The 27732-nt window shown below is 45.7% G+C and overlaps 1 protein-coding gene and 1 long non-coding RNA gene across 2 annotated transcripts; one reads left to right on the forward strand and one right to left on the reverse strand.

The window, feature by feature from the left end:
- Window positions 1–26982, reverse strand: KLF9 (KLF transcription factor 9). The gene is given in 2 exon segments (NM_001265918.2): window positions 1–490; window positions 26411–26982. Coding segments are annotated over 2 exon segments (735 nt in total). The 5' UTR covers window positions 26916–26982; the 3' UTR covers window positions 1–260.
- LOC114672817 (uncharacterized) lies at window positions 24779–25427 on the forward strand. The gene is made up of 2 exons (XR_003723323.2): window positions 24779–24898; window positions 25252–25427. It is a non-coding gene; the product is annotated as an uncharacterized LOC114672817 (long non-coding RNA).
- Window positions 26983–27732: the final 750 nt, after the last annotated feature.

The following is a 27732-nucleotide window of genomic DNA, read 5'->3' on the forward strand; positions in this document are numbered from 1 at the left end:
CGCCTTCCCTCCAACAGTCAGAGACGGGTTCAGAGAGTTGCCTCTTCAAGGGGACCAAGTGTTGTTGACTTTGATCTTAGGCTACAATGTGCTTTTTAAAAACAATGCAGGGAGAGGAAAATCAGAATATTGATCAAAGAGCAGTGACTTCCTGTGCCGTCGGTGTGCCTCTTCCGGGGCTCAGTTTTCACGCGTCTGCTTCCTGGGAGTACTTTTGTCCTTTCGGGGTCCATCCTTCCCTGGCTTCCACGGGCAGCACCTCACAAAGCGCTGGCCAGCGCCTTTTTCGATCGCTTGATCATGCTGGGGTGGAACTCGGTGTGCCGCCGGGCGTGCTTTGTGAGGTGGTCACTCCTCATGAAGCGCTTCTCACACAGCGGACAGCGGAACTGCTTTTCCCCAGTGTGGGTCCGGTAGTGGCGCGTCAGCTCGTCTGAGCGGGAGAACTTTTTAAGGCAGTCTGGCCACGTGCAGGGAAAGGGCCGTTCACCTAAGAGAAAGGAATCAGACAGGATACAGTTTAAAGAACATGAAAAAAATTCCGAAGGGCTGTCATGGTCAATAGTCCCCACGACTCAAAGGATAAATCCCTTGGAGATGACTGTCATGTGTCCCCCTCCCCAAAATCCCTATGTTGAAGCCTTAACCCCCAGCACCCCAGAAAATGACTGCATTTGAAGTTAACGCCTTTAAAGAGGCAACTGATGTTAAACAAGGTCATGAGGGCGGGCCTTAATCCACGACTCGTGTCTTTATAAGAGGAGACGAGGACACAGACATGTGAAGATTAGGGAAGACGGTGGGAAGACAGCAATGAAGCCACCATCTACAAGCCAAGGAGAGAGGCCTCCAAAGAAACCAACCCGTCCCCCGCCTCCACCTTGGACTCCCAGTCTCCGGAACTGTGAGGAAATAAGGTTCTGTTGTTTCAGCCACCCAGTCTGTGGTTGTGTGCCACGGCAGCCCAAACTAATACAATGAGGAAGTCACTAACACTTCTAAGCAAATGAGCTTGCCATTTGGTCCCCAATGGGTCCCTTGGAAATTATTTTTTCTGTTTTATTCCACACAATTGCTGGTTTCATAAATTCTTTCAAGAGTAAAAAAGCTGAGCCTCTTTGCTAAATTTCTTGGTGTCGTAGGATGGAAGAGAACTGGCATTGGGTCCAACCAACCTCCCATCTGGAGTGAGCGTTTCTCCCTCAGCTCCTGAGTGCAGGGGCCACTCCGTTCCTGAGCATCTCTGTCACATCTTTTAGTGATATAAAATCTGCCTTCCTGCAAAGGCCATACTTTAAGTCATATTGTCTTAACAGCAGAAATAAGTCTGTGCTGGGCGTGGTGGCTCATGCCTGTAATCCCAGCACTTTGGGAGGCCGAGGCAGGTGGATCACCTGAGGTCAGGAGTTCGAGACCAGCCTGACCAACATGATGAAACCCTGCCTTTACTAAAAATACAAAAACTAGCTAGGTATGGTAGCATGTGCCCGTAATCCCAGCTACTTGGGAGGCTGAGACAGGAGAATTGCTTGAACCCAGGAAGTGGAGGTTGCAGTGAGCCAAGATCATGCCACTGCACTCCAGCCTAGGCGACAGAGTGACTCTGTCTCAAAAAAAAAAAAGTTTGTTCCTTGTGCCACACATTAATCCTTTAAAAATCTGCAGATACGTCTTTCTCTAATCTCTTCTCCAGTTTCCAAACAATTCCAGTTTCTTCCATATTCCTCATAAAAGACAAACTAACATTGTTTAAGCATAGAGCTAAGGGCTTCCTGTGCCCTTTTCACTGAATTCTCACAAGCACCCCACAAGGTTGCCCCATTTCACAGATGAGAAAACTGAGGCTTGGAGGGTTAGACTGTGTACTCAGGCTCACATAACTGGAAAGCAGAGTCATGAACTGGCCCTGTCTACCAAGGCCTGTGCTCTTGGCCACATGGCTGTCCTGACTCCTGGGGGTCCTGGGGACTTGACAGCTTCCACATCCCTCTTTCCGATTGCTTTCCTTGGATTCATGCTAACATCTGTGTCCCACTGAAAATGCAGCTAAGCCCTGCCTGCCAGATGTGATCAGGCCAGCATCCAGAACCTCCTACTGTGCCCCACCCACAAGGTGAAGGCAGGGGAGGGTCTGTGTCCGCATTTGGGGAGGACACACACAGGCAGACAAGCAGACGAGCTGTTGAAGATAAGAACCTCATTTGCTCCCCTTGTAAGTGACTGCCATCGCCCGGCTCCCAAAAGCCTGCCTCTGCCTACTCTTTACACCTTTCCAAGCACAGCCGACAACAGCTGCTGCACAGAGGACACACAGGCTCCTGGTTTCCACAGAACTCTCCAGACACTCCTTGGCTAGGTGTGAGGAGTGAATATTTTCTCACTCCTGTCCCGGCCTTCCTGGAACCCATAGAGAAACTGCAGAGGCTGGGAGCTGTCCAGTGTGGTGCATTTGAGTCATCCAAAATTATTCATTCTATTTTCCCCAGCTTCTCTTAACCTGTGCTGATGAGATGCAGAAATATGATAAAACAAAACAAAACCAACCAAATCTATCACCTTTGTGATAATCTATTCATGATGAAGGCTCTCTGCTGTCTTCTAAGCAGAATGATAGTCATAACAACACCCTGTACAAAGTACTTTTCGAGGAAACCCAATGTGGGTAAAATGAATCTGTAGCAGTTGATTCTCTATGTGCAGATCTACGTATAAACCCTTATGGAACTCTGAGTTGAAAAGCTACGGCAGCAAAAGGCAATAGCAGACCAATGAATGCTGGGTCCTACTCAAGGTAGGAGATAGGGTTATTAATGCATTTTGATGCTCGGGGATGGGGCTGCAAAAAGGAAAAAAAAAAGTCTCCCCTGAAAAACTCAACAAAGACATGGAGTTGAAAACTACACTTCTGCAACTTCTATTAGAGAAACAGCATTTTAACCCACTTCACCAGACCTTTGAGCAAAAGTCAAAATACAGATTGTTACAACCCAACAAGGCTGGGCTTCTTGAGGCTAAAACAATGTCATGTATGATGACTTTTGTCCTACTCATGGTGCCAAGCATTTGGTAAATGCTCAAACTTTACACACACACTCTCTCTCTCTCTCTCTCTCTCTCTCTCTCTCTCTCTCCTGGTCACTCACATTGAAATCTGCTCAGATATTACTGGTTACTGGAGAAACCTGAGCCATTCCAGAATTAGACTGCAGTGAAGTCCTCTTTAACCCCAGTGAAGCAGCTATGGGGGAAATGTTTTTCTAAACATGTTCTATTAAAAATATAACAAGGGGTCAGAACTCATAGAATGGTAAGTTGCAAAGAGCCAAACCAAACCAAAACAAAATACCCTCTCTGCTCGGTCCTTTTTGGAGCCCTTTCTCCACTCCTTTCTGATGTGGCGGGGAGGAGAACAATGAAAGGAAGAGCTCAGTGTTTTCTCAATGCTTGTTAAGACAAAAGCTCATTAGAAGTGGTTTTCTTGGAGGAGCGCTAATGTGGCTTAGCCTCCTCACTGGCAGGTACTCATTTCTTTCAAGTGAGTCGTGAGAGGAGGGGGTTCATTTAGTTGAGGGGATCTGTGTCCACCGCGGGGAAAATGGAACAGAAGACCATTCAGCTGTGGGCTAGGATTGGAAAAGAAATAAGATACTCTCGCTGTGTTCGGAAGATGGCTTTATAGAAGTGATCGTGGAAAACTGGCATGAAGCCATCAGAACAGGAGAACTATTAAGTTTCTATGCTTGTGACTTACATATATTTCAAGTGTAATCAGGGTCTGTTCCCACTGAATTCACTTTCGATCTAGCTGACAGTGATACTCTCTTGACTGCCCCTTGGAGCTGTCATTTTGTGATGGTTCTCATTGCTTCTAATCCAAGTGCTGTCATTGACCTAGCATCCTTATCCCTGAAGTGTTTCACAGAGAGCAGAGAGGGCCACCCACAGAGCCCCAAGAAAATCTAGAGCCAATAGAAGCCTTTGTTAGGCTCATGTAATTTGTATAATTCAAGTTTACCGTTTTTCACGCATTTAAAAAAGATCTGCTTGGAAGTGAGTTGCTAGTATAAAAGGCCCGGGATCATTTTGATTTATCTGGCATCCTTTGGAAAACCTTTAAAAACTTTTTGGTCAGTGATCTAAATCAGGGGCTAGCAATCCACATCCCACTGGCCAAAACTGGCCTGCTATGAGCTAAGAAAAGTTATACGATTCTTATATTCGGTTTTTACTAAGTGGTTGAAAAAAATTAAAGGAATATTTCATGACAGGAGAAAATTATATGAAATTAAAATTTCCTTGTCTGCATATAGTTTTATTGGAAACAGCCATGCTCATTGGTTTAAGTATTATCTACAGTTGCATTTTCAAAACAGCAGTGTTGAGCAGTTGCCCACAGAGACTGTACAACCTGCAAAACTGAAAATATTTACTATCGGGCCCTTTTGTGAAAAGTTAGTTGATTCCTGATCTCAATCAAAAGACTTGAAGCTGGGCATGGTGTTGCACACCTATAATCCCAGCTACTGGGGTTGAGGCATGAGAATCGCTTGAACCCGAGGGGCGGAGGTTGTGGTGAGCCAAGATCACGCCACTGCACTCCAGTCTGGGCAACAGGGTGAGACCCTGTCTCAAATAAATAAATAAATAAATAAATAACAGAGGACTTGAACTTCTAACTGGCATACACCAGAATTTGTAAATGCAAATGTCTTCAGGAGCCAGACACATTAAAAAAAGGTCAGGGGCAGGGTGGGAGCAGGTGCATTCAATCATAGATCGTAATGGATTCCATGGTGGGCTGAAGGGTGCTTCCGCTACTTAGAGGCATTCAAGTTCAACATTATAAATTATGGTGCCACCCAGTGGTGTGTATGCAGGCTGGATTCTGCTGAGGGACCTACAATTTGCAGCCCTTTGAAAAATCTCCCACCTTTTCAACACAGTGGAGAGTTTGGATCTAAGAGGCCGTGATGTTTAATCTAACATCCAGGCATATAAGTTAATGACAGTCATATAATAAGGCATTATTTAGAAAATGATAGATGTTTTGCACTTAAGATAGCATGGAATGGGGAAGTCACAGGTAGACAAGAACACAATTAAGGCTGAATGGGACCAGAGATGATCTGCAGAGGGGGAGAGGACTGGCCTAGAGAGACGGCGACTTGACCTTCAGCTGGCAGCCTGGGGGAAACCAAGTCAGGCCCTCTCCTTGAGGCTCAGTGCTAAGGTTTAAAGGAGAATGGTCAGCCTTCATGCCGAACAAACCACACAGCAATGCAATTATCAATTAGAGAATCTTTAAACCTGTCTTTAGTATTAATGAGAGTGTTACCATCCTCCTGGGAAAAGGGAAAAAAGTACCCAACAGACTTGTACCACTGCATTATTTCTGGCCTTCACAGGAAAACACACCCAGAGGCAGTGACACAATAAACTCTGCTTTACTGGAGAACAGCTGTTAAGAGCACAAGTTTCTCTGAGTTCTCATTATTTATATACCACTCCCCACCCCTTTCAGTAACAAGCTAAGCACCTCTCGCTGACTGACTCAGTTCAGAGTATAAAATAAATGTGATCAAAAAAGCTACTGAACACTGCGCACAATGTGTAAAAGACTTTCTTTGCAGAGACAGATCAGGCCTCCAGAATTCTCCTGGGCCTACGGAGGGTGCGAGAGCAGCGGACTGGGGCCCCTGGCTTTGTGCTTGCCTACTTAGCACAAAAGGACACTTGCTGCTTTTGAGAGGGAGCCTCCTCAACTGCTGATTAGTTGATGATGCCAAACGAAGCCTATTTTTTTGTGGGCAGTCCTGAAATGAATGGAGGTGAGATCTCCATAGAGAAGACAGAGGCTGGGCCTTTGGCAAGTGCCAGCCTTGCTCACTGGACACAGGCAACCCTCCCCAGGCTCCCTGAGCTGTCCAGGCTGCCACTGAAGTCCTGCCTGGGGTCAGGGAGGCCTACCATCTGAATGTCGTCTCTTTCCTACCTGGTTCTTCTCATCTTCCCTGCCCCACCCAAATATAGGGATGGGTCTAACTTGAATGGAGGCAGGAAGGTCAAAAATACAAAATCGAAAGCTTCCATTGCATCTAGCAAAAGTAAACCAATCTGGTAAAAGACAAATCTAAGGGATTTAGGCCTCCTTTTCAGAAGAGAACTCAAAAAGTGCCAATTAAGCATTAAGGTTTCCTGCAGATGTACAAAATCAAGTCTTCTTTTGGAAGAAAAATAACGCTCAGCTGTTCAAGATGGATCACTTGAACACAGAAGTTCAAGACCAGCCTGGGCAATGTGGTGAAACCCCATCTCTACCAAAAATACAAAAAATTAGCCAGGCATAGTGGTGCTTGCCTGTGGTCCCAGCTACTTGGGAGGCTCAGGCGGGAAGATCGCTGGAGCCCAAATGTTGAGGCTGCAGTGAGCTGTGATTGTGCCACTGCACTCCAGCCTGGGTGAGAGTGAGACCCTGTCTCAAAAAAAAAGAGTATTTCTGATTGCAAAAACAGCACTAGGATTCCATAGATAAAAGAATCATTTGGGTTGGTTGTGTGGCTCACACCTGTAATCCCAGCACTTTGGAAGGTTGAGATGGGAGGACTGCTTGAGCCCAGGAGATCAAGACCAACCTGGACAACAGAGTAAGACCCCAACTCTACAAAAGAAATGTAATTTTCAAAAGGATAACTTGATGTTATTAAATCATACTGATATTCCATTTAATAGCTCATACACACACACACACACACACAGTATCATATACACACTTATCATGTACAAAATAGTATGTGATAAAATTGAACAACCATCCCTAATAAAAGCTTTCAGGAAAATAAAATAATTCCTCAGCAGGATAAAAGATCAGCTCTGGAACCTTTCCTCGGCAAGGTCAACAGTAAAATAAAGGTAGTATTACTACTAAAGTCTAGCCCAAAGCATAAATGGACACCCACTCCCATTGCTATAATTTAACATTTTCCAGGAAATACTAATGAGTGCAATTGGATAAAATAAGAAGTAAATTGAGAAGAAGGGGGCTTATAAAATAAGAATTATTTGCAGTTGACATAACTTTCTCTTTGAAAAAAGTTCAAGATAACTGAAAAATCTAATCTAAATTAAAAGTGCATTCACAGGTGTAACTATACAAAAGAGCACTGGTTTTCTTACATGCTAGCCATAACCAGTCAGAATAAGCCTAACAATAAAAGTTCAGGACCTTGGTGAAGAAATGCAAAAGCCTTGATGTAAAAGAAAATGAACAAATGAAATGCTCCCTGTGCCTCTGAATGGTAAGGCTCGATGGTGTGAATACGGCAATTCTGTACAAATTCATCTATGAAATTAACACACACCATAAGAATTTCTTTTTCTAGAACTTGACAAAATTATTTCTGAAGTTCATTTGGAGGAATAAACATGCCCAACTTGCCAAGAAAATTTTGCAGAAGAACAAATAATAACTGAGCACTTGCAACAGTAGTTATTAAAATGTATTATTAAAGCTGTAATAATTAAGATAGTGAGATAGCAGCACAGGAAAAGACAAATCAGTGGAACAGAGTAGGGTCTGAAAATAACCCTAAGAATCTATAGGGATTCTGTAAATGGTAAATGGGGAATTTCAAATCAGTGAAACAAAAAATGTTTAATTCAGTAAGTGGCTTAGACATCAGGTAAAAGAAAAAAAAAATAAATCTTAATCCCTACCTCATACTTTTCACTCAAATGATTTCCAAATGGGTTATAAATGTAAATGTAAAAAATAAAGCCATAACGATAAAATATAGGTGAATATTTTTAGAATCCTGGAATGAAGAGAGACTTTCTAAACATGAAACCAAAAGCAAAATCCTACTTGAAGGATAGTTCTGAATACGTAAAAATGTTAAAAATATATATAGGTAGAAAAATTTAAGAATCAAAATAATAAATGAATAAAAGAAATTGTAGCATATGACAAAAGGTTAAAATCTGTAACACAGAAAAGACTTGCAAATCAAAAAGAATAGCCCAACTTAATAAAAGTGGGCAAGGATGCAAATAAATAATTTATAAAATAAGAAATACTGGCCGGGCCGTGGTAGCTCATGCCTGTAATCTCAGCACTTTGGGAGGTTGAGGCGGGCAGACTGCTTGAGCCCAGGAGTTTGAGACCAGCCTGGGTAACATGGCAAAACCTCATCTCTACTAAAAATGCAAATATTATCCAGGCTTTGTGGTGCACACCTACAGTCCCAGCTACTCAGGAGGCTGAGGTGGGAGGATCACTTGATCTCTGTGAGACAGAGGTTGCAGTGAGCTGAGATCATGTCACTGCACTCCAGTCTCGGTGACAGAGCCAGACCTTGCCTCTAAATAAATAAATAAACAAACAAACGAACAAATAAATAAATAAAATACTAATGACCAAGAAATAAATATGAAAATATATTCAATCTCACAAGTAATCAAAACATGCCAAAGAAGACACCAGCAAGATATCTGTGAGGTCAGTGAAAACGTTAAAAAATCTGTTCACACCAACCACTGGTGGAGGCAGGAGGAAACAGGCCCTGTACCACACTGGTGGGATTTATAATTAATCCAGGGCCATCTGGCAATATTCTCCTGCAGATTATTTTTGGCAATTAATTTGATAAATAATTAGATAGAGACACGAAAAGGGATACCAGCATTGCTCATGAGAGCTAAAAGGTAGTAACAACTTAAATGCTCAACAATAAAGGGCTGGTTTAATACATACAGTATGTCCTTACAGGGGACTAATATGTACCTGTGAAAAAGGTACCAGACTGTTATATCATGAAATGGGAAGATGTTAGCCCTACACTACTAACTGAGAAGAATGATGTATGATCAGCTGCATAAGTGTGTGAATATATATGGAGAGAAAAAATCCTGTTGTCCCCCAAAATGTGGGCTGAGTGAGGTGGTTCACGCCTGTAATCCTAACACTTTGGGAGGCTGAGGCAGGAGGACTATTTGAGGTCAGGAGTTCAAGACCAGCTTGGGCAACACAGTAAGACCCCATCTCTACTACAACTTAAAATTTAAAAAAAGTTTTTGAAGTAAAAAGAATATATACAAAATTTGAACAGTTACTATCTACCTCCAGTGAGGAGATAAAGAATAACTTATACTTCCTTTTGTAATTTTTCCCTGTTTTCTGATTTTTTAAACAGTGAGTATATATTTCTCTTATGAGAAAAGGTCGGAAAAAGTTATTTTAATATTTTTTAAAAGTCTTACTGAAAACAATGGTACATCTGAGTTTAAACCGTTCCACAAATGGCTTGATCAAGAATATATTCCAGGCCAGGCATGGTGGTTTATACCTGTAATCCCAGCACTTTGGAAGGCTGAGGAGGGAGGACTGCTTGAGGCCCAGGATTCAAGACCAGCATAGGCAACCTAGTGAGACCTCATCTCTTAAAAATTTGTAAAGGAATAGATTCCATGGGCATGGAAGTGGAGGGCAGGGGGTGATTTATTTTCTATTGAGAAATTACTGGACACTTCAGTAATTGATCCATGACCAAAGAGAGGAGAAGAGTCATTTTGTCTTCTTCTCAAATTTATTGTCAGAAAGTCAGAAACTTTCTGGCCCAGTGTGATGGCTCACGCCTGTAATTCAGCACTTTGGGAGGCCAAGGCAGGTGGATCACTTGAGGTGAGGAGGTTGAGACCATCCTGGCCAACATGGCAAAACCCCATCTCTACTAAAAATACAAAAATTAGCCAGGCGTGGTGGCACACGCCTGTAATCCCAGCTACTCGGGAGGCTGAGGCAGGAGAATCACTTGAACCCAGGAGGTGGAGGTTGCAGTGAGCTGAGATCGTGCCATTGCACTCCAGCCTGGGTGACAGAGTGAGACGCAGACTCAAAAAAAAAAAAAGGAGAAAGTCAGAAACTTCCTGAATATACTATATCTGTTTTCTCACTCCTCTATTTCCACCTCTCCTACTTTTTCCATATGTGAAAGGGACATGGCCCTCTTATAAGAATGGACAGGAACCTTCCTTCCTTCCTTTGCTGCACAAACAGCAACAGTAGGGTTGCCCATCAAAGGAGCATCCTTGTTAGAAAGCAGATGAGGAGTCAGATCGTGAAGAAGTGCAAAAATTTGAGTCTAAGCATTTTTTCATGGGCCAGGCTGGTGGGGCATGCATCCACACAGACCTGCCCTGACCCTAGGCCTCAAGCACCCCATTGTCCATCACCATCTGGCTTCCCTCCCCACCAAAAAGCAATGTCAACATGCAGGTATGAAACATGAACAGTTGCTTTTTTCCCATTCTCCATTACCCTCATGTGCAGAACCACCAATACACATTACAGAAGAGGGCCGGGCGCGGTGGCTCAAGCCTGTAATCCCAGCACTTTGGGAGGCCGAGGCGGGTGGATCACGAGGTCAGGAGATCGAGACTATCCTGGCTAACATGGTGAAACCCCGTCTCTACTAAAAAATACAAAAAACTAGCCGGGCGTGGTGGCGGGCGCCTGTAGTCTCAGCTACTTGGGAGGCTGAGGCGGGAGAATGGCGTGAACCCGGGAGGCGGAGCTTGCAGTGAGCCGAGATCGCGCCACTGCACTCCAGCCTGGGAGACACAGCGAGACTCCGTCTCAAAAAAAAAAAAAAAAAAAAAAAAAAAAAAAAAACACATTACAGAAGAGGTGTGCAGGCCGTTCCTGGGCACAGACGAGTCCACATTTTTCTGCATACATCATTTCAATGAACACTGAACTCAAAAATCATTCATTCAAAAGTCTCCTGTTTAGCAGAAATATTGCTTTGCATATAGATGTTTTGAATGAATAAAAATGTTGGATAGGCTTTGTAAGAATAATCTTGCCTGAATGCCATCCCATCATATTACTACCATTTGCTTCTGACCTCTCACTGAATCCTTTTTGTGATTTGGCTTCCGTTTATATTTTATTTGTTGATACAACAGAGACAGTGTAGGGCTTAGGTGTGAGATTTTACTTCTGGATCTCTATGTTTATCTGTAGAGAGCAACTTGTCCTAGGCTTTAGGTTCTGAAATGGTAAGTGGGTGTGTCTGTGACATCTGTACGCAGCACTTCCTCATTTAAGCATGCTGGAGTCTAAGAAGCAAGCCTATCCAAATATCATTCACACGTTCCCAACTCAGCTATCTGTGAGACAGCACATGCGGTCCCAGCAGACCTCAAACAAAAGACAGCAGACAACAGAATTTTTTTTCTTTTTTGAGATGGAGTCTTGCTCTGTCACCCAGGCTGGAGTGCAGTGGCGCGATCTCGGCTCACTGCAACCTCCGCCTCCCAGGTTCAAGCAATTCTTGTGTCTCAGCCTCCCAAGTAGCTGGGATTACAGGCACCTGCCACCATGCCCAGCTAATTTTTGTATTTTTATTAGAGACAGGGTTTCACCATGCTGGCCAGGCTGGTCTTGAACTCCTGACCTCAGGTGATCCTCCTGCCTTGGCCTCCCAAAGTGCTAAGATTACAAGCATGAGCCACCGTGCCCGGCTGACAACAGATTCCTGACTCTTTAGGTTCTTGATTCAGTAAAAGCTATACATTTTTTTTTTTTTTTCCTGTGAGGCAAGGTCTTGCTCCGTCACCCAGTGACATGATCTCAGCTCACTGCAGCCTCAACCTCCCAGCCTCCAGTGATCCTCCCACCTCGGCCTCCCAAGTAGCTGGACCACAGGTGCATGCCACCACACCCAGCTAATTTTGCTTATTCTTTGTATAGACAGGGGTCTCACTATGTAGTCCAGGCTGGTCGCAAACTCCTGGGCTCAAGTAATCCTCCTGCCTCGGCCTTCCAAAGTGCTGGGATTACAGGCATGAGCCACTGCACCTGGCCAAGAGCGGTCTTGAAGTCTCAGTTATATGGCCCTGCCTGAAAACTAAAAATAGTGCAGAGGCAAAATGTGGACCCTAAACATACATTTTTAACACAATGAAGATCTGCCTCGTGGTGTAGTGTGATAAAAGACCATATAAGTCAGAGTCACAGAATTTAGAGGTGGATGAAATCTTAGTGATCCTCCAAAGGCCCAGAGAGATGATGCAACCTCCCCACAACCACACAGCTAGCCCTTCAAAGACCAGATCCTGGCCCAGACTAGGTAATTCCCACCATCCCAGACTCTGCTGCCTCTGTCCAGCTAATTGTGGGAAAGATAGATAATAAATAACCACCTAGGCATTAAATATTGAACAAGATATAAATGCCTAATGGCAAAGCTATCCCAAGAACAGATTCTTGGAATCTTTGCATTTTTGATGATTTTTATCACCAGGGAATTAAACCTGTCATGTTTTAGATGAAGCCAACTCAGAGGGCAGATGATGTGCCCAAGGACGCCCTGCACAACAGTGTGTGACCAAATTAAAACCAGGTTTCAAATTGCTCCTTCAGTTTTATGCACAAAATGGGATTAGATGTGAAAGAAGAGCCCAGACTCAAACTAAAAGCACAGAGACTGACCTTTCACAGTGCCTTTTTTTCTAATTCTCTGCCTTCCAGGCCCTTCCTTCCATATGCGTTGCCTCGGGGGAGGGGGGTGGTCAGACATAGTTTAGAATAAATAAGTTGCCACTGAGCTTTAATTTTCAAAGTAGCATTTAGAAAACTCATTTAACACTTGTGCTGGTGTCATGTCATTTTCCTTTTGAGAAATTGGAAACTCTTTCTGTTGCTATTATATTAATAAAGTTGGTGTTTATTTTCTGGTTTAAAAAAAAAAAAGTCCGTGAGCTTAAAAAACTCTCAATTTGCCAGATCTTCCAACTAAGACATGAGGGGCAGAAAAAGAGAAAGAGAAAGAGCTGGTAGGACTGTATTAGAGACACAGAGGTGTTTTATACAAATAAGGCCCTCTTGGAAGCCCTGCACAGGCCATGACACCTGAGGAGTTGGGGAGCTACAGCTGAGAGGGGTCTCAGTGCGTGCACCTTTCTAAGCGCAGGGTGGGGAAAAGGATGGAGTTCCTGAGCCCAAAACTGTGCTGTTGGAGAAATCTACAAGAGGACTGGGTCACAGTGCAAGGATCTAACACCTAGAGCCACTGATGTCAGCCTGTGAGGATGGGGACACAGGCAAGTGCATGACAGACATCTCAGTGGACATCATCACAAGGTCAAAGGACAGCATGCAACATGGATGGCTCTCCCATGCAGCTGAAACAAGAGATGAGCCCCAAGCCCACCAAACAGAAGATCAGTGTCAGGGGAAGGAAAGGCAAGGGACCCTAAATCAGACAGAGAGAACCTGATTTTGCAAACATTTAGCCAAAAGAGAATATAATTTAATACAGAAGTAACTGAGACCCTGAATTGCCAAGAAAATGATTGTCCCCCAGCAGCAGAAATGGAGAGACCGATGCCTGATTAGTCAACATCTACTCTACCTGCTGGGCTGTGGCATTCATAAGGACTCATGGTGAAAAGTGATGCCACTCCAACAAGTGTTTCATCCAGCTTTTTCCCTCTGGGCTCAACCTCTGCACACTGTATGCACACTGTATGGTATGTAACCCCCACACCACAGTATGGCTGCAGTGACCATAAATCCTACTCAGACATGCCACATGGGCCACCAGCAGCTTTTCAAGCTTTTAACCCTTCTACTCCTGGGATGAAGTGAGCCACTAAGTCACATGGCTTGGTGTTTGGCACCAAAGACCACAAAGAACTGCAGGTCGGAGCTGTCCACCCTTCACAAAACAGCCCCCCCTCAACCCTCCCCCGGAGATCTCAGAAAAGGAACACAGTCCCCTCTTTGGGCATGTATTCCATTCAAAACATGCCCAAAGGCATAAGTCACTTTTATGCATTTTTATTAAGTTGTTTTAAAGGCATGTATGCCTTTGGGCATGTTTTGAAAATTAGGAGCAAGCAGGGCTTTGAGAAGAAATGCTAGGCTGGGTGTAGGCCTGTAATCTCAACAGTTTGGGAGACTGGGGCAGGAGGATCACTTGAGGCCAGGAGTTCGAGACCAGCCTGAGCAATATAGCAAAATCTCATCTCTAAAAGAAAAATAAAAACATTTTTTTTTAATTAGCTGGACATGGTGGTGCGTGCCTGCGGTCCCAGCTATTCAGGAGACCTAGGTGAGAGATCACTTGAGCCAAGGAGCTTAAGGATGCAATGAGCTATGATTGTGCCACTGTACTCCAGCCTGGGCAACAGAGCGAGACCCTGTCTCAAGAAATCCAGCCTGGCCAACATGGTGAAACCCCGTCTCCACTATAAATACAAAAATTAGCTGGGTGCTGTGGCTCACACCTGTAATCCCAGCACTTTGGAAGGCCGAGGCGGGCAAATAACTTAAGGTCAGAAGTTCGAGACCAGTCTGGCTAACATGATGAAACCCTGTCTCTACTAAAAATACAAAAATTAGCTGGGTGTGGTGGCTGGCACCTGTAATCCCAGCTACTTGGGAGGCTGAGGCAGGAGAATCATGTGAACCCGGGAGGCGGAGGTTGCAGTGAGCAGAGATTGTACCACTGCACTCTAGTCAGGGCAACAGAGCAAGACTCCGTTACAAAAAAAAAAAAAAAAAAAAAAATTAGTCTGGCTGCAGTGGCTCACGCCTGTAATCCCAGCACTTTGGGAGGGCAAGGTGGGTGGATCACATGAGCCAGGAGTTCGAGACCAGCCTGGCCAACATGGTAAAACCCGTCTCTACTAAAAATACAAAAATTAGCTGGATGTAGTGGCACGTGCCTGTAGTCCCAGCTACTCAGGAAGCTGAGGCAGGAGAATTGCTTGAATCTGGGAGGCGGAGGTTGCAATGAGCGAGATCATGCCACAGCACTCCAGCCTGGGCAACAGAGTGAGACTGTCTCAAAAAAAACAAAAAAGGCCAGACGCGGTGGCTCAAGCCTGTAATCCCACCACTTTGGGAGGCCGAGACGGGCGGATCACGAGGTCAGGAGATCGAGACCATCCTGGCTAACACGGTGAAACCCCGTCTCTACTAAAAAATACAAAAAACTAGCCGGGCGAGGTGGCGGGCACCTGTAGTCCCGGCTACTCGGGAGGCTGAGGCAGGAGAATGGCGTAAACCCAGGAGGCGGTGCTTGCAGTGAGCTGAGATCTGGCCACTGCACCCCAGCCTGGGCAACAGAGTGAGACTCCGGGTCTCAAAAAAAAAAAAAAAAATTAAAAAAATTAAAAAAATAAATAAAATAAAATCAATTAGAAAAAAAAGAAAAAGAAATGCCTCAGGTTAGAGAAAATAGCCTGTGTTTTTCACACTGGGAACCCCCACTTCAGTGCGATAATGCTCACTGAACAAGCATTTTGGGGCTGGCCATGACTATAGATTGCAATACGAGAGAAAGCCAGCTGCTTGGTTGTCATTCTGCTTATTTTCATTAAAATGGTAATGGTACAAAACTACTGTAGAATTACGGTAGCACAGGGAGTTAAGTCACTTTTATGCGTTTTTGTTAAGTTGTTTTTAAGCTCGACTTTTTGCCTCTTATGATTTATTACAGTGTTTTTCTTGGGCACTGTGCACACTGAATACATTTCCGAACCTCAGTGGGAACTGCCATATAAACAGCTCGTCTTTGTACAGACTAGGCTTTTATCTATTAGCACATAGGGTAATAAATGTTCCTGTAAACATGATTTGTTTCTCTGGACATTAAAATGGACAGGCTGGAATTAAAACTAAGTCAATGGCTTTGAAGTTCACCCTGCTGCTGTTATACTTGTTCCATGTGAGGCTTTTGGTATCGGCTTCTAGAACATCCACTCAGGAGGGCCAGTGGGTGTTTGCCCAAGCATATGTAATACCTGTCAAAACCATCTATCTTCTGCAAAGACCCTTCTGTACCTTCACTTATGGCCTATCTGTCTTTCAGGCTGAACTCCAGAGATAGTTCAGAGCTCTTTCCCATCAAAAGAAAGAAAAATATATAGAAAAAAAAAATTATCACACTGTTTGCCTCTCATTTTGTCAAACTCTGTTCTTTGGAAAATCCTATTGGTAGTTCTAAATCGGATGATAGCCGGGCATGGTGGCTCACACGGGTAATTCCAGCACTTTGGGAGGCTGAGGGGGGTGGATCACCTGAGGTCAGGAGTTCAAGACAAGCCTGGCCAACCTGGTGAAACCCCATCTCTACTAAAAATACAAAAATTAGCCTGGCATGGTGGTATGTGGTTGTAATACCAGCTATTCGGGAGGCTGAGGCACCAGAATGGCTTAAACCCGTGAGGTGGAAGTTGCAGCGAGCCGAGATCGTGCTGCAGCACTCCAGCCTGGACAGCAGGGCGAGACTTTGTCTCAAAAAAATACAAATAGAAATAAATAAATAACGAAATGGGAAGATGGAGTGAATAGGTGTGGGTTTTGCCTGTCTGGCATTTGTTCCCTTTTGAAGAATAAATAACACATTAAATTTCCTTTTGGCAACAACTCCTTCCCCATTCTGGGTACATGTAATTCCAGGGAGGGTGACCCCACACCTCCAGACTCAGAGATTGGATGTGACCCAGGCATGCCATAGTGATTCATTTCAGGGATGGGGCACACAATCTGAACTAGTCATAGAGCTTAAAGCCTGGAACTTTTGCTGGAATCATTGCGAATGGAAAACCGTCTTTCCTTGGGGTTTAAGTGGCAGGATATGAGTCTGGAACTGTGGGCAGCCATCTCGCCACTATTTGGAGACAGCCCTGCCAACCCCACGATTGAGGCCATAGCAAAAGGCAGCAAAACGGAGCCATAGCGAGGCAGACACTGAGTGCCTGTATCCACAGACACCGAAACGAGAGCTACCCCTAGATGTGTTTGTAACCTGAACCAATAAAGTTTCATTTTTTTTTATTAAGCCAGTCCCTGTTTGGATTCTGTTGTCCTGACTAATACAGCTTCGGGCCCACAACCAGGTTATTTTTCAACAGGAAGGAAGCAGCTTCTGGATAACTATGGAAAATACAGAGTAGGTGTGGTCAGAGTCCAAGATTTCTGCTGACACTCCTAACTGAGGTTCGTGAAAACCAACCACGAGCCAGAGTTAGAACAACAAAAGAGTAGACAGCTGAAGACTGGTGGCTCTGGGACCAAACCCAAGAGAACCACGTAAAACACAGGGTCTCTTCCCACTGGCGGAAACCCAAGGGGTCCAGATCAGCAAGCACTCATGCCCAACTCCACCCACCTAGAGACAGACTAGGAAAATTCCAGTGTAACCTTGAACTAGGTTAACCACCTCCCAGTCTGGTTCCTCCTATTAAATGAGAAGAATAGCACCTTTCTATCTCACAGGATTGCTGTTGAGTTTAAATGTGACAATGCATGTAAACCATTTAGCTTGGAACCAGACATATAATAAATGTTAGATATTATCATTATCATCACTATTAGTCACGAAATCCAAGGTGCCTGGTACCAGCATTTTACATAGCTTTTTGCAGGTAAGTCACTCAATAAATAATTTAAGTGAATGAGATGGCCAGGTGCAGTGGCTCACGCCTATAATCCTAACACTTTGGGAGGCTGAGGTGGGCAAATGGCTTGAGCTCAGAAGTTTGAGACCAGCCTGGACAACATAGTGAAACCCAGTCTCTACAAAACATACAAAAATAGGCTGGGCGTGGTGGTGTGCATCTGTGGTCCCAGTTACTTGGGAGGCTGAGGTGGGAGGATTGCTTGAGTGAGGGGCAGGGGGAAGTAGGGGGAGAGTGCAGAGGCAGCGGTGAGCCAAGATCCTTCATGCCATTGCACTCCAGCCTCGGTGACAGAGTAAGACTCAGTCTCAAAATAATAATAATAATAATGATAATAATAAATAAGTGAATGAGGCAGTGCTGGACTAATCTGGAATTCTAAACAAAAATTCTAGGAATCAAGGGTTTCCTGGACACTCATATAAATTCTTTATTTTTAATTATAATGGTGTGCTAAATGATTTAAACACCTCGTCTGAATTAAGCCTCATAACAACTTCATAAATATGTAATTACTGAGCTCCATTTTACAGATGAGAAACCTGAGGCTCAGAGAAGGTAAGTGGAGCATGAGTTGTCATAAATAGAATGGTGAAGACAGGATTCAAAAACCCATGTCTGAGGCACCCGAAGGCCTGTGCTCTGACGACTCTGTCTACTGTCTCTGTACTGAAGGTAAAGACCCCTCACATTCCAGTTCCTCAGTCTTGGCTGTTCAATATGAAATGGGTCAGGCCTTAACTCTTCCTTTCTAACTGCCTGTCTTATCACAGCTAGCTCTCTGGAAGAGAGAGACGGCGAAACCTTTTTTCTCCCTCTATTTCTTTGGGCCGAGATGATCTGTAACTTTGCTCCCAGTTCTAAAATGTCCAAAGAGAGACTTTGGTGTTTTTGTCCCTTGCCTATTCCACTGGTTCCCACTTTGGTTCAAGTCAGGCCCTTTGGGAGGCACTCCCTTCCATAACGACGGAGGCTCAGCTTGGAAAAATGTTCAAACTTCATTGAAGACATAACACCACGGACTGCATTTCAAATCCTTGTCATTAATTGTGTATGGCTTAAGCTCCCGTCTCTTATTTAAATAAATGTCCCCACTTTTTAAAAAGACTCAATCTGGCCAGTTAAGGATTGGTCTTTCTCCTGTTCAAATTCTCCTAGATTCCTTTTTCCTGTTCAAATTTGTGATCATTCTCAGTTTCATTAAAAAATAAACAAATTCGCCGGGCGCGGTGGCTCAAGCCTGTAATCCCAGCACTTTGGGAGGCCGAGGCGGGCGGATCACAAGGTCAGGAGATCGAGACCACAGTGAAACCCCGTCTCTACTAAAAATACAAAAAATTAGCCGGGCGCGGTTGTGGGCGCCTGTAGTCCCAGCTACTCGGGAGGCTGAGGCAGGAGAATGGCGGGAACCCGGGAGGCGGAGCTTGCAGTGAGCCGAGATCGCGCCACTGCACTCCAGCCTGGGCAACAGCGTGAGACTCCGTCTCAAAAAAAATAAATAAATAAATAAAAATAAACAAATTCAAAGGCCCAGTAGCAGCAGCTCTGGCTTAGATCGTGAGCAAACTGGTTCTCTCAGCTCTAGAACCTTTAGATTTCAGATCCAGATTCTTCAATTCTCATCTCAGGATTCTGAAGTCAATTATGCCACACTAGAAACTGAGATTAAAAGAGAAGCCTTCGGGCACACCATCAAAAAGGCTTTGGACACACACAGCAATGAATGCCCTGGGAAGGTACCACGTATTTAAAAAAAAAAAATTGGGTGCATCTCACTCCTTCAGTGGGGATCACATTCTTATGAATAATAATGTTAGTCCTATTATTTGCTGAGGGGACTGCTTGAGGCTGGGATAAAACAAATGTTTACTTGTGGCCTTAATGCATCAAAAAGGTATTAAAGTTTCAGGAGGATTCCAGGTAGGCAGTGGTAGGAAACCTCTCAGCAGCTCTGCCTTGGACTGTTTCAGAGAGTGCTGCTCCCATAAAAAGGGCATAGGCCACCCCACCTAACTCCACCTCTGCCCTTTCACTTGGTTAATTCCATGAAGCAGCTCTTTAAGGTGAAAAAGAAAAATGTTAACCATAGACTGAAGTCCCAGGAGAGCAAGGGGGGAAAAGAATTCAAATGAAAGTACTGCAAAGAATTCAAAAGGAAGGAAAAATTCCTAGGCACCCAGAGAGCCAAGCTTGAAGCTAGGGGCTTTAGCATGTTCTGCTGACAAATGCTTCCAACTGTCTAGTACCCTCATGAGCTGGTGAGGCTCTGGGAGATTACACAGTATGACCACTCCCATGCTAGTCAAGGCAGAGAGGTGGCTTTTGAACCCTGGTAGTGTGCTTCGAAGCCCTCCAAGTCCCCCCAAAACGTTTCAAGAGAATAATCCCCATCTCTCTGAGAGAGGGTGGGGATGTGCTTTCTTAAAGACAAAATGATGGATGTGATGACCTCCCAAGGTCACTTCCAACCTCTAAGTGCTATTCTTTTGATACTAACAACTGCTGCCACCAAGTGCTCTGAGTTAAGCCTAGGCCTGTGACTAACTTCCAACAAAAAGTGGGGCGGAGAGAGAGCCAGGATTGCTCAAAGACCACTGAAAGAGGATCTCACTTCTCTCCCTTTTTAACCGTCTGTAGGGTTTTTTTCTTCGTCTTCCTTTTGCCCCTCCTTTCTGCGTGTGTTGCATAGAAACAGAAAGTGCCTTTGTACCAATTACTAGGCACTAATTTACGCTCTTCAGTGGGCGCTGGGCTTGCTGGAGAAACATTAGGAAAAGGTGGGAGGGTCGGATGTGGGGGAGGATTCTAGCAGTGGAGGAAGGAATGGCATGCTACAAGCTTTTTCTCCAAGCCTGAGAACAGCCAAGGGGAAAGAGAGAGAGAAAAAAAAAAAAAAAGAACACGGAAGATTTGGAAGTCAAGACTAACAAATGCGACAAAGCTTTTTTTTTTTTTTTTAAATGAAGAATGGTAATGATCATAAGTCATTCAGAAATCAAACTGATGGGATAGAAAGCAGGCTCCAACTAGAGCATGTCAGATTGTTTTAGGGGCTTCTGAAAGAGTGAAGACCGGGAAATCATCCGCCCACTTTTCTTCTCAATGAACTTATTAAGGAAAACCATTGTCAGTCATTTTCCCAATATGTCATATGATGTTTCTCCCTGGGAAGTTCAATCTGGGAATTTCCCACAGATGTTGCAGAATGACTAGTCCTTGGGATAAGCGTCAACAATTGAGACAGGAATGTAAATCTGACCCTCATGTTCAGAATCCAAGAATTCATTTCCCTCAGCTTACATCTTTGTGTCTGAAGGTAATGGGGTGTCACCATTCAAGCGGCACTGTATTTACTCTGGTATCTCCCTCTGTCACGCAGGAACCCACTTATATCCTTGCCCTCTCTCTTCTTACCACCCACAGAAGATGTGAGAGGAAAATCAAGGGAAACAGTGTGCGTACTCTGTAATCTGACCCCACTTGTGTTTTCTATTGTGAAACAGTAATCTTGCCAGCAGAAGATTCTCAGAGGCTCCCTGACTTTGTTTTTGCTAGGGCAGATAGATGGAGGATGACACAGGACACGCAGGAAATGAGGGAAGAAAGGCAACCGGTGGCTCCTACCTTGCCACTAGCAATAAGAACTGTAGGGTCCTGACAGCCTACAGCCCCAGGGTCAGATTTCTGCAGAAAGCTCGGGCTGAAGAATATATTCAAGGGAGTTTTAGCCTCTTGTCTAAAACCCAGAAGCAAACCCTATAGCAAACCCTTGCAGCCTTAGAAACCCATCTTCTATAGCTAGAAGCTATGTGTATGCAGCCTTTTGCATAGCTTGTTACTCTTACCTAACAGGATACTTGATATCACTCCTATTGCTGAGTGGGGTGGGGCAGTATCATCTCCCAGGGGGCAAAAATTGGTTCTGTGACAGGTGAAAAAAGTCTTAGCTATTACAACGATTTGTCGCTTTCAGAAAGGGGCATAGTCCATAAACAGCTCAAGTGTATCTGTGGAATTAAAATGTAATGGGGGAGGCCAGGCACAGTGGCTCACGCCTGTAAGCCCAGAACTTTGGGAGGCCGAGGTGAGCAGATCACTTGAAGTCAGGAGTTCGAGACTAGCCTGGCCAACATGGTGAAACCCTGTCTCTACTAAAAATGCAAAAAATTAGTCGGGTGTGGTGGCACACACCCATAATCCCAGTTACTCTGGAGGCTGAGGCAGGAGAATCAGTAATGGAGGGGTCAATTATGGGAAAAGGGTAGAGAAACGGTTACCTGTGCAAGCCCCACTCAGGCCTAGTTGTAAATCTATGTTGGATGAAGCAAGTTGGGTTATGAAATGCCATTCCACATCACTTTGGGGAGCCCTCTGGAAAGAAAAATGGGGTAGAGATAATGTGTCCCTAAGGATCCAGGCACAGGGCTTCCATTCTACTAACGAAGAGAAGAAATGGCGGTAAGGGCTGGGCAGGGCCTACTTAATGGGCGGCCAAGCAAGCTAAGGCTCCCTAGTCTAGGGCAAAGCCTTGCCCTGTCTCTAAGGCCCCACCTCCCAGGCAATGAAGGTGAGTTTTTCCTCATACCTCTGATGACATCAGACTCTCCTTGACCAAACAGTTGACTCCAAAGCCTTTTACAGTAATTAAGGGAGAAGAGTGCAAGAAGCTCAGGGCAACCTCATGCCTTTAAGCAAATTCCCACCTAAGTTAGAGTTAGCCAGTGATGAACATTCCTAGAGGGGCCAAAAAAATCTGTTTTCCATATTGGAGGACAACTTCTACTAACAGAGGCTGTCCAGGTCCCTCACACCAAGTATGCCAAGGATCCCAAGAATGTGTTCGAAGAGGCTAAGGAGAAGCACAAGCCGCCACTCGGGGCTTTTGTAGCTCCCATCTCTCCTGGTTTTTTATATGAGCCTCTTTTTGCACTATATATATATATACACACACACACACACACACACACACACACACGGAATATATATACACAAAAATATTTTTTCATAGAACTCGGGTGTGATGTTGGAATTTGGGGTTTTCTCATCTTCAGAATCCTATAATCAGTGTTATCAAACTCAACCCATTGTCAACACTTGGCGATAGCTGACTTAAGTCCCTCCAAAAAGAGAATAAGATGGCACCTGGCATAGAAACAAGGCCTAAGGTTTCTATCATCCGGATATCAACCCAGCATGATTCAACATCAGCCTGTTCTGATGACTTCTGAGCTGGAATTAGAATGTAGTCGTTTCCTTCTCCAAATGATAACACTGCCTTTACCACCCACCCCCCAAAATCTGCCCATACTCTATGTGAAGGGTATGCGCAAAGTCAGGAGACTTAGGATAAACTTCATGTTAATTACATTTTCAAATAATATGCTTGATATATTTTCACATAAAATACTCCAATAGTTCTAAAATTAATCTGAAACAGTACAAATACATCATAAAGTGTCCAAAAAGTCTAGAAACAGGAAAAACAGTATATTTGTTGCATCTTTTTTTCTTTAGATTAACAATGGATCCACTGCTTAAACTTTAGAGGTATGTCACCGGAAAAGATCTGGTCTGGTTGAAGAAAAACAAACTGAACACACTATTCGAAAATGTAAATTAACATACTGCTTAAAAATAAGTTTATCTGCCGGGCATAGTGGCTCACGCCCATAATCCCAGCACTTTGGGAGGCTGAGGCGGGCGGATCACAAGATCAGAAGATCGAGACCTTCCTGGCTAACACGGTGAAACCCCGTCTCTATTAAAAATATAAAAAAATTAGCCGGGCGGGCGTGGTGGCGGGCGCCTGTAGTCCCAGCTACTCAGGAGGCTGAGGCAGGAGAATGGCGTAACCCGGGAGCCGGAGCTTGCAGTGAGCCAAGATCCCACGGCTGCACTCCAGCCTGGGCAACAGGGCGACGCTCCGTCTCAAAAAGAAAACAACAACAACAAAAAAAAACAAGTTTATCCAGTGTTTCCTGATGTTTGAGGTGAAGTTCTGTATATTATACACAAACTACAGGACCCAGCATTTCTCAAGGGGCTACTGTGTGTGGAACCCTACTAGGTGCTTTACAGATGTTATCTTTGCACAAGAACCTGTGACTTGAGGACAGTAGCCCTATCTTGTGGATTAAGAAAGTGAGGCTTAAACAAAGCAGAGGTTGCAAACTTAAAGGCTAAAAGACATCATGTAAATTATTAAAATACGAGGTACTGCCCCCATATCATGATCAGTTCAAGCCAATTGTTGCTAGGCTGGAATTCAGGCCCAGTTTTGCCAGATCTTTTGATTTTTCCAGATAAGTCAGAAATCTGGACTCATGCCATAATCCTCTGATTTTTAGATGTTGGTAACTAATTAAATTTTTATAAACCCTGTGTTGGCCAAGCCAAACAAATCTGCAAAGCAAATTCAGCAGCAAGCCTCCAGTTTGCAAACTCTGAATTAAAGTAACTTGCTTATGGTCTCAAACGAGAACACAATAGGACAAATCAGAACCCAGCTCAGTCGGCTTCAACTGTGTCTTTCCTCCCAGCACACTACAGAAGTAGCAGCACTGAATTAGAAGAAAATCTGTTTGAATGATTCAACTTCTAAAGCTGGTGTAGAAGTGGTCTATGGAAGTGGCAGCTGTATGTGTCTCTATAAGGAAGTGAGCAAGCTGGAGGGTTTCTTACAGGAACGTTAGCAGCACTGAACAAGGGGGTGTGGCAGGGAGTTCAGCTCTTAAAATCTTCACAGAATGCAGACATTCCAAATGCCATCTCTGCCCACCTTCTTGATTTAACACCAGCAGAAAGAAAATTAGGAAAGCTCCTTACCCTACCCTAAAGTCAATTTAAATTGAAGTTGTATCTGAAACTTCCAAATGCATGAGACCTCCAAGTCTCTTATTTAAAGTAACCTTAACACATACCTCCTCTAGCAGGAAGACACTTCTGACAATATTAACCCAGGCTGAGGTTTTGTTCAACCATTCACTAAGATTAGAGATCCCCAAAACACAGACACCTGCAATCACCATATCCCCTAGGTTCAAAGGACTGTAGCACTTAAAGCTGAATGAACATCTCACTTCGTTTTCCACTCCTGACTGGGAAAAAGGTTCTCCTGAAACAGCTGAGCCGAACGACTTGCCTTATGGAGAATTAAGGAGCAGCACGCATGCACGCACACATAAGCAGCCATTTCTATAAATGCCTGAGAAAAATCACTCAGCCGAATGGCCCAGAACGCTGGAAACCCTATTCCTGAGTCGGACAGACTCTGGCAGCTCACAGAGGCACTGCAGGCCTCCCTGGCTGCACGACTGGGCAGCGCCCTGAAGGAGAAAATGTCTTTGCTCAAGGTGGCAGTGGGTGCCGATGGGAACAACCGAACTCGGGGAACATGGCTGACACAGCCAGGCCCGCCCAGCAGCTGTTGGTGAGTAACATCCTCCAGTTAATACACCCCTACTTCACCCCCAGAGCCACACTAAAGGTCACATCCCCCAACACAGGCACATGCCTTTCAGCAACCTTACAGACACAAACCTTAAAACGTGCTGCTTTATGGCAACCTAGATGATGACCCCAAACAGAACCTGATTTTGCATTAACCATGGAGGAAATTCAGTCTGATTCCGGTGCCAGCAGCCACCTCCACAAGAAGTTTCCAAAGGAAATGGAATGAGAAGCAGTTACGTGACCTTTCTTTTAAAAAGGAAAGCAAAACAAAACAAAAAACCCCAATCAAGTATCATTTTTTTTTTTCCGTGTATCATTTTTAAACCACAGGCCCAAGACCTCATCTTAAAAGTATCGAAGTATTACACCAAAAAATGACAACACTTTTCCAACTAACTCCAACAATACCCCCTCAAACACGGTGTCACAGGACAGAAGCAAAAGGCTTATCTGAGAGGACCAAGCCCCGCTACCTCGTCTGAATAGCGTTTGTGAGAGAAGCGTTCGGAAGATGGTCAGACAGCATATCCAAATGTGAATGCTTTCCAACTTTCACCGTGCATGTTAGACACAACCAAGAGAACTGGATGACCCAGGTCCCTGCAAGTCTCCAACGCCCATTTTAAAAGGCAGATAGATGTCTTTCTGGCCACATTCTTGTCCGGCCCTTCCTCTCATCCTCCCTGGGAGGAACTATTCCCTGAGGCCTCCAGAACCGCCCAGCATTCATTACCAAGGTTGACCTCCGGCAAGGACCACACCTCCCTGCAAACCGCCTGATTCAGGGGTGGAGGGTGCGACCTAAGTCACATGGCCAAAAAAAAAAAAAAAAAAAAAAAAAAAAACTCAGCTCTGAAATCTGGCTCATTAGGAAGGCTAATGAGTGAAGTTAACCACCATTACTTGATCAAACTCCTCTGCTGCCTGAAGCAGGGTTATTTTAAACCTCTCGGGGGACTCCTGGCCAAATTTAAAACCACCTTGGCAAGCCCAGAAAAGTAGCAGGCATCCAGCTAAATGAGTCCTTAGTCATCCCTAAAAGGCTCGAAGTAAAGTGCGCCGCGTCCCCCCTCGGTTTCAACCACTTCTCTGCAACCCGACAAGGGAATTAAATAAAAGATACGCCATCTGACTTCCCCGCTGCCAGCGTCTTTCCCAGGTGGGGTGGCCCCACCGTCGCGGGGTGCGGGAGTCCCGGGGGCGGGGCGGGACAGGGGAGGGGCGGACACCACTCCCCGCGAAGCCACGCACCGCACTCGCTCTGCCCGCCAGTTTAAGGCTCTCCGTGGCTCCCGAAGGCCGGGGACAATTAAGGAGAGAGTGAGCTTTCCGCCAATGCACATTTAAATTATTTAAAGAGTTAAACCGCATCTTATCCAACATGTTTGCACCCTTTCGGCCGAGTGCAGTGTCCCGAACGCCCAGGAACACTGCCTGGCCAAAGGTTAACTAACCCCAGAGCTCCGGGGGAGAGGGCGACGCCGCTAACCTGTATGCACTCTGTAATGGGCTTTGAGATGGGAGGATTTTCCATAGACTTTCCCACAGCCACTGTAGGGGCACTTGTGCCTCTTTTCGGAGGCGTGTTTCCCCTTCGCAGCCACTCCAGGGTGGAGGAGGGAGAGCGGGCTGGGCGCGCTGCCAGGATCCTGTCTCTCCTCCGGGCTGTGGGAAGGACTCGACCCAGATTCGGTGGTCACGTCGCTGTCGGATCCCATATCCTCATCTGGACTCTCCAGACTGTCGCTGCACACGGAGGGGGTCTGGATGGGTCGGTACTTGTTCAGGTCCAACAAGCTCTTGGCGATGGTGACCAGCGTGCAGTAATCCTTCCAGGTGTCCCCCGGGTCACCGTGCTCCTTGGTCACCTCGCGCTCAGGTAGTCGCAGCCGGTCGGCGTCCGGAGCGCCCCCATGCTCCGGCACCGCAGCGCGGTTCGAAATGGAAACCAGACACTGGGCAGCCACGAAGTCCATGTAGGCGGCCGCGGACATGGTGCGGGCGACGGCAGCCCAGGCGGCGCGGCCAAACTTGGCGGTGGCTGCGGAGGTTCGGCTCGCCCTGCCCTGGCCTCGGACGACGAGCGCGGCGCGGCGCGGCACGGCGCGGCGGCCAAGGGGGCGGAGGCGCGGGGCGCTTCCGACTCGCAGGAGCGCCGAGGCGACCTCAGCCCCTCATCTTTACGTAACCGGCAGCGCCTCCGCACGCAGCATCCACGGCCCCGGGCTCCGCCGCGCCGCCGCCTCTAGCCGCCGCCCCTGCCCCGCGCGGGCCGCGATCCCCCGACGGGCGCGCCGGCCCCTCTGAGCCGGCTCCCTTGGAAAGATGCCACACGTGGCGGTCGCAAGTTTATTCGACTGAAAACGCCCCCGAGGCGCTGGGAGAGGAAACTGCAAGAGAGGTGCACGCCCTCGGCCGCCTCTCCGTCGAGCCAAAGCCCCAGGACATTCACCCGATCACCCCGACGCGGGTGGCGAGGGCCCCGCCGAGCGCCAGGTCTAAGAGACACTTTTTCCCCAGTCCACTGACGGCTTCTGAGCCCCTGCTCCGGCCGGTCCGCACCGTTCCGGCATTCTCTTGCTCAGTAACAATTTCGCAGAATCCCATCACGTCACAAACCAAACCCCCTCCAATTGGCCAGTGGGGAGGGTGATTCAACTCTGTTTACTTTCTCCCCCTGCCAGTCAGAACGGCCTTTCAGTGGAGAGGTGCGTCTAGAACTGAGGCGTGCGGCCAATCCGACTGTTCCGTTTCACTGCCTCGTGCTACCCCTACAGCCTCGAACACTGACATTTAAAAGGGTAACAGCTG

This window comes from Macaca mulatta, chromosome 15 (genome assembly GCF_049350105.2).
Source record: "Macaca mulatta isolate MMU2019108-1 chromosome 15, T2T-MMU8v2.0, whole genome shotgun sequence".
Lineage (NCBI taxonomy): Eukaryota > Metazoa > Chordata > Mammalia > Primates > Cercopithecidae > Macaca > Macaca mulatta.